This window comes from Phoca vitulina, unplaced genomic scaffold (genome assembly GCF_004348235.1).
Source record: "Phoca vitulina isolate PV1807 unplaced genomic scaffold, GSC_HSeal_1.0 scaffold7, whole genome shotgun sequence".
Lineage (NCBI taxonomy): Eukaryota > Metazoa > Chordata > Mammalia > Carnivora > Phocidae > Phoca > Phoca vitulina.
The window spans coordinates 69,373,151-69,383,719 of NW_022589710.1; the positions used below are offsets into that span (position 1 = coordinate 69,373,151).

Below are 10,569 nucleotides of genomic sequence, written 5' to 3' on the forward strand. Positions count from 1 at the left end.
CGGAGCTCCCGTCATCAGCATGAACACCCCGTGTCAGTCCCCCAGAAGCCCCCGTCATCAGTGTGAACACCCCGTGTCGGGCCCCCCGGAGCCTCCGTCATCAGTGTGAACACCCCGTGTCAGTCCCCCAGGAGCCCCCGTCATCAGTGTGAACACCCTGTGTCAGTTCCCCGGAGCCCCCGTCATCAGCATGAACACCCCATGTCAGTCCCCCCGGAGCCCCCGTCATCAGCGTGAACACCCCGTGTCAGTTCCCCGGAGCCCCCGTCATCAGCATGAACACCCCGTGTCAGTCCCTCCGGAGCCCCCGTCATCAGCGTGAACACCCCGTGTCAGTCCCCCAGAAGCCCCCGTCATCAGCGTGAACACCCCATGTCAGTCCCCAGAAGCCCCCGTCGGCTCCCCTCCCCGTCACCCCCACAGGGAAGCACCACGGTTGATTCTCACAGCAGAACTAGTCTCACCTGTCGCCGGCCTTCATCCACAGGGACGCCGACATGACCCTGTGTTGGGTTCTCTCAGCACGTGCAGGTGCGATTCTCCCCGGCAGCGGAGCGGGCGCAGTTCGTTCCATCTGTCTGCTGACTCGTGTCCCCTATACGAGTGGGGCCGACTTCTGTCCACCGCCCTGGGGTCGGCTCTTCTGTTGTCCAGCGTGAGCTCCTCGGCGGGTTTTGCTGGGGCCACTCTTGGCCCTGGCTCAGTGCACATGTGCTCGCCTTCTGTGTCCTGTCCTAGGAGTACATGGACAGGGTGGGGAAAAACTAACCCTAGACCAAATCCTGTTGGATCCCAACAAGTAACTTAACTGCATCCTAGAACAAAGATCAAGAATATTTACTGAATATAAAAGTATCCAGGACCAAAAAGGTAAACTCATATCATCTGATTTCCCAGTATCAGACAATCAACAAATAGGAAAACAGAACCTATAATGATAAGAACAAGCAATCGGTTAAAACAGAACAATAAACAATGCAGATGAAAGAGGAGAAAAAGACAGAACCACATAAGTGCAAATGGTCTAAACTCCCCTATGAAATGGCAAAATTATTAGATTTGGTTAAAAAAAAAAAGTAGATCCTGCTATATGCTCCTTATAAGAAACCCACTTTAAATATGAGGACAAAGTAGCTTAAATACAAGAGGATGGAAAAAATGCCAAATCAAAGAAAAGTTATGTGGCTCTAATAACATCAGATAAAATAGATTTCAGAGAAAGGATCATTTTTTTAAAGATTTTATTTATTTATTTTATTTTAGAGAGAGAGAGCACAAGGGTGGGGTGGGGAGGAGAAGGGGGGAAAGAATTCCAAGCAGTCTCCCCACTGAGCACGGAGCCCAGCACCACACAGGGCTTGATCTCACGACTCTGAGACCTTGACCTGAGCCGAAACCAAGAGTCGGACACTTAACCCATGGCACCACCCGGGCACCCCAGAGAAACGATTATTATCACAGATAAAAAAGAGGAAAGGGGTCTATTCATCAAGAGAACATGACAAACCTAAATGTTTATGCATCTATAAGATCTTCAAAATACATAAAGCAAAACTGAGCCACAGAGAGAACTAGACCAATCCCCACTCACTCATGTCTCTCCATCGTATCACCATCCGCTCCACACCCTCCCCTGCCGGGTTCAAGCGGCACCCGCTGGCCCCTTCTCAGCGGGGCAGCAGATTTCAGCCAGGTGCCTCAGCCTTTTGGTGAATAAGCAACCCCCACCCCCTACCCCCAGAGCAGAGACTATTTCCCTGTTGGGCTATCTCATCAATGCCCGCCCTGTTGATCAGCTGGGACGCAATGAGGCCTGGCAGGGACAGACCTGAGAGAGAGACCAGCAGCATCGTGCAAGGCACCTGCCTCGGGGGAAGGCTCTGCAAACTCTCAGGGAAGGGGGAGCCTTGCTCCTGCAGGCTCAGAGGGCTCACAGGAATGTGGCCTTGAAGATTCTCAGGCTCATCCCTCCAAATATCCCCATCCGTTTCTGAAAGTCACTCTGTTCCTGTCAGAGCTCCATCTTTGATGTAAGAGACCTGTCACATTTTCAGCTCTGCCACCCGTAGGATCAGATCCTAGCCTGACGTCCAGCACCCATTCAAAGTACACCGCTGAGTGGGTGCCCACATTGGCAACTAGGCCTCATCCCATTGGGAGCCCTCGGAATTCACATGTAGAATGTTCCAGGGAAACTAGGCTGCTCACCAGCTGACTCTCCTTGCCTACTTGTTGACGGTGGCCTCGGGAGTGAGAGCAGCCTCCCCTCATCTGGGGGGTCTGCCCCCCACCTCACCAACCCTTATGCCTTCAGACCAACAACCAGGGTCAGGACCAGGCACACCCAAGCGGGGACGTACAGTCTCTACTCCGAGGGGACTAGCTTATATGAGGGAGGAGGGGACTAGCTTATACGAGGGAGGAGTTGCCATGTCCGGGAAATATGTGCCCGCCCACAGGGACTGGGGAAAGCCAGCTGGGAAGGGACCCAGGGGCGGGGCCGCGGGCTGGGGCGGAGTGTCCAGAGGGTAAGGGGTATTCCTTGACATAGGAGCATCCTCTTGTGACGGACGCCGTGAGACCAGCGTCCTGGCAAGGGCACCAGAGACTGGTCCTAATGTGTTTCTGGAAGCTTGGCCACATCAGTGGCCTGCCGTGAATGAGGCAGAGAGGCAGGAACTGCCTTGGCATCATACAGGAGGCTCAGGGAAAGGAAAGTGTTAGAATGAGGTTTTTTCGTGACACTGGGGAACCCACCGTCTGGTGACTCTGTTCCCCAAGAGGTCCCAAAGGACCCTCACGAATCCCCTGTGCAGGTATTTTCAAGCTTGTGTTTTATTTCTTTGGGCACAATTTGTACACGCTCCGCAATCTGTGTCTGATACACGGTCTTCGCGGGCCTGTCTGCTGGTCCTACTGGGTCTCGCTCATGGTTCCTCTGTCCTTGTGTGCTTGTTTATTTTTGTATGGAGCTCATTGTCCTCCAGAAACTATTTGTAGGAGTGATTTGACACCCAGAATGAAAGCACTTTCCTCAGGAGAGGATCAGTATTTGCAACTGCCCAGCATCTGTCCGGGATGGCTTTAAATAAAATGTACAGCTTGAGTTTTTTCTTTTGTTTTGTTTTTGGATTGCTTGTTTATATAACGTGATTGGTATGGAAAATCCACGTTCAGTGACCCTCCCCACCCGGCCCCGTGCCCAGGGCCCGCTCCCCATGGTCCAGCCCTGTGTCCCCAGGGGTGAAGATGTGGCCGATCCCTTGCCTGTCCCTGGGACTCTGCAGCACACAGGCCTCGGCCAAGCGTGCCAGGGCTCCCTGACCCCTGCCAGCCATGGTCCCGCACTGCCGGCTCAGAAACAGTCCCCGGGAGCTCGTCGTCGGGGTGTGAGAGGGGAAGAGGAGAGACCCACCGGGATGGCAGCTCAGGAAGGAGGCGGCCTGGCCCTTGTTCTCTCCAGCAGGGAGCCGCACGTGGGAGGGACGGCCAGGGGATAGAGAGAAGGAGGGAGCGAACAAGCCACTTCTTCAAACATGAGGAACATGAGGCCGTCCCTTTGGACTCCAGGCCAAAAAGCGTGTCGGCCCTAAGGAGGGACCAGGCTGTGGCCTATGGCCGAGGCGTGCAGGGGCCAGCCGGGGGTGATCAGGGCCCCGGGCTGAACCAGTCCCAAGACTCAGAGATCAGACAGGCAGCATTGCATGATACCCTGCAATAAAACCAGGTCTTAAAAACAAAATCTGAACACAAAAAGACTCTTCTGCCTGGAAATTTAGATTCGAAAACTCTTCCACATCTCCAGGGACAAAGGAAAGGCGCAAACTGCCCTTTTCTGTTCTGCTCTACAGAGGTGCTATGTATCTGAGCCCAGGGGAGGCCCTACAACGGCGTTTACACTCTCCAACAAGGTCCGGGGCGCAGCCCATCTCAAACACAGATGTACAGGACCTACTCTTTTATCTCCCAGAAAGGAGAATGACGCCGAGGAGGACAAAAGGAAGGAAAAGAAGAAACGACTTGACAGCTTCTGACTCAAGTGAAGCGGAGACCTGTTCATTGCAGCAAATTCATGAGGCCCGGAGGTGGCAGCAAGCATCCACCCCCCCGGGGAGGTGTGGGTGACCGAGGTGACTCTGGGAAGACTGTCCCGCTGTTCACAGCATTCCTGACGCCAACTGCGCGGGCTTCCCCACCAGGCGGGTCTCCAGCGGCCAGACACCCACAGGCCAGGTCAGCCTTTAATTCTGATGCTGCATCTGCCAATGGCTGGGCGGCAGGAATCCTGAGGTTCGGGGCTCGGGCCGAGGAGTGGGGTTGCTGGCTGGAACAGCGGCACGTGGCCTCCCACAAGGCCGGGCCCGCCTTACTGCTTGGTGGCTGGCTTCCGGGGTAAATGCCCCAGGGACTCCTTGTGATAGAAGAGTCCAGACTTGATAAGGATTGGCTTCCTCCTGGGAATCAGGCCGCCGTTGTGAAGCGAGCACCCAGATCCTCTGCCTCGGTGGGTGTTGGAGCCACACAACTTCCACAGCCCAGGGCTGCCTGAAGCTAGAGCTCACCTCCACCTCCAACCAGGGCAGTCAGGGCCCTGCCAGACCCCGTGGGGACAAAGACAAACATGGCTGGTCTTCTGCCATCAAGACACTTGCCAACGAGCAGACAAGACAGCTCTTGGCCGAAGGGAGACTGTGATGTGCATTTCAGGGGAGAAAGTGAGCAACAGACTTGGGGGTCTAGGAGCCAGACCTTAAAGGAGAATTTCAACAGATGGAAAGGGCCCTCCAGGGAGGCAGAACAGAATATGCAAAGATGTAGAGACAGTCTGTTTGAACCATATGAATTCGTCATTTTTATTGGGGGGAAAATGCTCAAATATCAATAATTTCAGATAAGTCAACCTCCAGCAGGCACATGGGCAGAGGAAGAGCCCAGTGTAGCTAGACCAGTGGTTCTCAAAATATGTTCCATGGAATCCTAGGGCCCGGAGATCCTTCAGGGGACCTGTGAGGTCAAAATGAGGTCTTTCATTATACTAAAGCACTGTTTGCCCTTTTTGGGGGGTGGACATTTGCACCCATGGCCCAAAAGCCAAGATGGATAAAGCTGCTGGAACCTTGGCTGGCGCCAAGGCAGCGACAACGAATTCTGCTAGTACCCCTCACCATCATGCACTCACAGGAAAAAAAAATCCAGTTTCACTTTAAAATGTGTTGATAAAAGAGTACAAATAGTTACTTTTATTAAATCTTAACCCTGAATACACAAATGTTCAATATCCTACATGAAGAAATGCACGGTTCATAGCTAGCCCTTCTACTGCCCCGTGAAAGACAGTGGCTGCCCAGGGCAAAAACACTTGCACAACCGACTGTTTGAGTTACAAGCTGAACTAGCCACTTTTTCTATGGAATACCGCTTTTTTTTTTTTTAAGATTTTATTTGAGAGAGAGAGAAAAAAAGCATGAGCAGGGGGAGGGGCAGAGGGAGAAGCAGACTCCCCGCTGAGCACAGAGCCTGACATGGGGCTCAATCCCAGGACTCCAGGACATGACCTGAGCTGAAGGCAGACGCTTCACCGACTGAGCCACCCAGGCGTCCCCAGAATACCACTTTTACTTGAAAGAATGACCAATGGACAGACTATTCAGTTGTTGACGGCATTTTCTTGAGAATGGATGATGTGAGCTGGCTGCTTCAAAGTAAACAACGGACAGTATTTGTTGTCAATGATAAAATTTGAGCCTTCAAGCAAAAAATCAGGATTCTGGAAAACCTGTGTCTTCCACTGTGAGTCTGGGATTCCCAACAGCTACAGACTCTCCTGATGAAGCTGACGGCAGTGTAGACAACGGTGCTTTTTGGATAAGGTGTGCTAAAATGTGCCGACACCTGGATCCGCATCACTCTGAACTGGTATTTGCCAGGTGACGAACACTCGATGTCACAAATTCACATATGGGTAGAAGAGCCGTTGAAAGTGCAAGACAGGCCAACAGATTTTACTATAACAGAGCATGCAAATTTCATAAAATTCATCAAGTTGGTTTCAGAATCCATGTCCTAATCTTTAATAAACTACCACCTGTCCAGTTTGGGTCTGGTATCAAAGAAGAATAACAAGTAACTAAAAGAGGCATTAAAATACCCTCCTTTTCCCCAACAGTAACTAGTCTACGAGAGGCTGGACCTTCCTTGCGTACTTCAGCCAGAGCATGTCACAATACACTGAACACAGCAGCAGACACGAAGATCTACCGGTCTCCTGGTAAGCCAGATAAAGGTATTTGCAAAAATATAAAACAGTGACACCCATATTGTTAAGTTTTTTGTTATTATTTCAGCAAATACTTCATTTTTTTCATTTAAAAATCATTATTTGCCATAATGTTAACATGTTGTGGGTTTATTATTATTTTTAAATAAATTAATATTTCTAAATTAGTATTATTTCTATATAAATACTAATTTATTTCCGAATCTATTCACATATAATATATATTATCATTTACTTTGTTTATAGTTATTTAATAAATACCAATTTTCTATTTTAATGAATTACTACTATTTTTAACAAATACTGTACATGAATTATTAAATATTTTTTGGTTTTAATTTCTAATGTGGTAACTCTTAGATATAATACATAAGCTACAGTTCTTTAGTTTCAGTAACTGTTCAGGGTAGAGGGGTCCTGAGACCAAAACGTTTGAGAACTGCTGGCCTAGAGCACAAGGTGATACCGTGTCTACTGAAAGCAACTGGACCACGCTCTAGCTGTGCCCCTTGACCTGGTTCCCACCCTGCCCAGGACTGGACCCTCCCCTATCACCTCCCCTGGAGGAGTGATCCGGAGCCTTGAACCCTTGGTCACCTTGTCCAGAGCTGGGGGTATCAGCAGCAGCAGCAGCAGGAGCTTCCCTTGACCTCAATCTCCTCCTCCAAGTCCACAGAGCTGCATGGCTGGTCCTGCATGCTGGGGAGCAGGGAGAGAGCTCTGTGCATCCATGAGTGTGTACGAATGAAGTCTAGAGCAGTGGTTTCCAGGGCAACTGGGACACTAGCAGATTCCCCAAGTCCCCACCCACCCTTCCCTCTGGGGACCCCTAGGCAGCCTACCAGGGATCCCTGGGAATTCTGGGAACAGATCAGGACAGGAGCACTCTGAGGGTCCTGCCCAGTGAAGCTTGGGAGCAGCCTCCCTTAAGACCCCAGGTGGTGTTGGTCCTGCACAGCCTACAGTGTTTTGCTGGGGACTCTGGGCAAGTTCTTGCCAAGACCCTTGCTCTCTGGCCTCAGTTTCCCTATCTGGGAATGGGGGTCACTGAGCTGTGAGACTCCAGCCTAGGGTTCCCAGTGCCTGCCAGCGACTGAACCTCCATACCTGGGGCCCTGTGCCTTTGGTGTGGCCTTGCCCCCACCTGGGCCCCTGGCAGTACTCCATCTCCGCAGGCTCACCCTCCCCCTCTCTACCGAACCACCACCCCTTATTCTCCCTCATACCTCAAATAACCTGGGAATCTGTCCCTGAAGGAGGCCAGCCAGTCATCCACAGTCTCCCTGCTCTTGTTCTCGCTGGACCGGAAGATCCCCATGATGGGCTCCTGTAGGTTGGCCAAGCCGAGGTCCTGCAGACAGCAGCTGGTGGGTGAGCTCAGGCCCTGTGTTCCCAGCCTCCTCTCTCAGGAGGACCTATTTGCCTCACCCACCTGCAGACCCACACCCCGGGTCTACCCCTCAGACTGCTGGGCCGGCACTGCTGGTCAGTGCTCTCTGGTCCCGCTGATGCTACCTCCCGAGCTCCCCACAGGCTGTCCTGGCCCTGGGGGGGGGCTGCCTCCCCCCAGCTGTGACATCCCCACCCCTACCTCACAGCCTTTGCTGTGAAAGCAGGTGGCCCCAGCCTTGTGTGTGGGATTCAAGGCCCAGTGCTGGCAGGCCTGAGTGTGGTTTGGGTGAGGAGAGCACACCCAGCCCAGGCAGGGGACCAGGAGAGACAAGTACTAGAAAGGGAGAACTAAGCCCCCAGCACCTGGCCTACCCGAGGGGCCCATGGCTCACCCCGTGCTTCATGAAGATGTTGTACAACTTCCTGGTGTCTGTCTCCACCTGAACCCTGAGGCCCTCCCACTTCCTGGGCTCCAGCGTCCTGAGGTGGGTGGCCAGGGCCTGGATGTACTCCCCAAAGACCACCATGTGCAAACTTCGCATGATTCTCTGTTCCCCCGAAAGACAAAGAGATGGAGAGGCCTGAGTGAAAGCTGTCCCAGGACCTGGTCTGGCTGGCCCTCGGGGCTGGGGGTGGCGGGCTGCTACACAGACTCCTCTCACACGGGCCTGGCGGGGGCCTGTCCCCACCACCAGGCAGATGGAACCCCTGACCCCCGGAGTTGCAGGGGTGCCTGCCTCAGCTTCTCGGCAGGTCAGTCCCCCCGAGTCAGCCTCCTACCTCGTACACGGGAGTGGAGGGCACGTTGGGGCAGCCCTCCAGGCCCTGCCACAAGCACTGCAGAGCTCGAACCAGATCCTTGTCCTTCTTCCCGAAGTGGCCCCTCAGCTGACTCTGAGGACCAGAGGGTCAGACGTCACGGAGGCCCGAGGCGCCCGGCTGGCTGTGCTCTCTCCCACCCTTGCCTAGGCTGCTCCAGCCTTGTGGCCCCCGTCTCTCCCCACTGGGCGCACAGTCCTGGACCAGAAGGGCCCACACTGAGGGAGCCAGAGGCTCATCCCCTGTCTGTCCCAAAGGTCCATCCACCCTCCTCCTGCTGACTCCTGGGAGCACCCCAGATTCAAACTGCAGCCCTTGACTTGAGCTCCTCCCTGGAGCCCTCCCAAGTCCTCCTGGGTATCTCCCCTTTCCCTTTGGTCCCCACAGGACCATAGAATGCTTTCTCCCTCCAGATCAGACTCCTGAGACATGGGACAAGGGCCTGCTCAGTTCTCAGTGGACGCCAGAGGGGACAGGCAGAGGGGGCAACGCCAGCCCCCTCGGTGTTTAACCAGGGGACCCGAGCAAGTCCCATGCCCACTATACCGCAGCCCCCCGGTGCCCCATCTGCATGATGCAGCCTCATCAGCATCATCTGTAAAACATGGTGCCGAGTCCAGCCCATGAGCTGCGGCTGCCTGGAGCTCTGTGTAGAGAAGGACCCTGCAGCTCCATATGGACCAGAACGGAATGCTGGAATTGATTAGTAATGTCTGCCACGGCCCAGGGTGAGGCAAGGCAGTATGTAGGCCATCCTGGGAGGGCATGACCTCTCTGGGTCTTCCCAGGCGCTCAAATCTCTGTGGAAAATCCAATGGCAGATGTCTCAGGAGCCGGGGCCCACAGTGGAAAATGAATCACTGCATAGAGCTACAGGAATGGAGACCCGCCCACCACCACCTCCCATCTTCCACCCAGGAAGCCCCATGAGGACAAGGCCCTGAACCCCAGATTTGAACAGGAAATGCCTTCCTGTGGTTTCCACATCCTACGAGGCCACCTTGCCCTCTCAAGACTTCAGCTCTGGGGCCAGCCCCTGGGTATCCTCAGGGACCTCATCCTCTGATGTGTGTGGCAGCCACAGTTCAGGGGAGACAAAGATGGGCAGGTACAGAGGCTCTGGGACGCAGTGATGGGACTTCACCTGCCTGGGGATGCACTGGGGTCAGAGCCAGGGTCAGGCGGAGGGGGAGTTGTCAGGCCTCAGCTGGCCTGGCAGGAGAGCAGTTTCACAGGTGGAGAAAGGAAGAGGGGACAAAGGGAGATGCCCTCAGTGAGGAGGAGCCAGACCTCAGAAAGGGGGGAGAGGCCAAGCCCAGCCCAGCCCACCCACAGGGACAGGGCCCCTCCCTCAGGCCAGGGGGAGGGGGGAGCCGGCCCTGCCCTTCTGCTCCAGACAAAGGCATGCGGGAGGCAGGAGGCCTGACCAGGCGGCCTGACCAGGAACTGATCAGCACCTGATCGGTACCTTGCCCTGTCACCCCAGCAAAGGCTCTGCTGGGCTGGGCACAAGTCCAGGGAGACACAGGCAGGCGCCTCCTGCCTAGGTTCTCTGGGAGCAGAAAAGACCCCACACCAGGGCTGGGGCGGGGGGTCACCTGGCACAAGGTTCTGACTCTAGGCAGGAGGTGGTCCCGGCCGTGGTCCTCAATGACATGGATGGTGCCTTGCACAGCAGGGCCCAGGTCTGCCAGCTGAACGTGTTCCTGGCTCAGCTCCCGCCACGTTTCCCTGGTGGGGCAACCAAAGGGGTCCATGGGGCCTGGCCCAGAGCCTGCCACAGCCCCAGGCTGCACACCAGCCACACCGGGGCCCCTCTGTGCACCCTTGGACGCTCCCTCATTTCTGAGGCTGTTGCAGTCTACCTCATCCACTGTTTTTTCTGACTCCTCTCCCAGAGGCAGCCAGGGCTATTGGCACCTGTTGTTTCCCTATGAAATGGTGCCATTCTGTACACACACGGGGGTGTTAGCCCCGCTTTTCTCACAGGTGGTCCGCATGGACCTGCCGCCTAGCCTGCCTGCTCCCACTGGCCCCGGCCGCACCCCGACACACCCGCTGGCCCCGCCCACGCCCGGCCG

General features: G+C 54.6%; 1 protein-coding gene across 1 annotated transcript in view; it reads right to left on the reverse strand.

The window, feature by feature from the left end:
• Positions 1 to 5,665: 5,665 nt before the first annotated feature.
• The window catches only part of LOC116632785, a 10,656-nt gene continuing 5,752 nt past the window's right edge, over positions 5,666 to 10,569 (reverse strand). Inside the window, exons 6-11 of the mRNA XM_032404705.1 lie at positions 10,087 to 10,219; positions 8,450 to 8,563; positions 8,062 to 8,217; positions 7,504 to 7,628; positions 6,875 to 6,976; positions 5,666 to 6,005 (exon numbers count right to left, since the gene is read on the reverse strand). Coding sequence (XP_032260596.1) covers positions 6,895 to 6,976; positions 7,504 to 7,628; positions 8,062 to 8,217; positions 8,450 to 8,563; positions 10,087 to 10,219 — 610 coding nt within the window. The 3' untranslated portion in view covers positions 5,666 to 6,005; positions 6,875 to 6,894. The remainder of the gene's footprint in view (positions 6,006 to 6,874; positions 6,977 to 7,503; positions 7,629 to 8,061; positions 8,218 to 8,449; positions 8,564 to 10,086; positions 10,220 to 10,569) is intronic.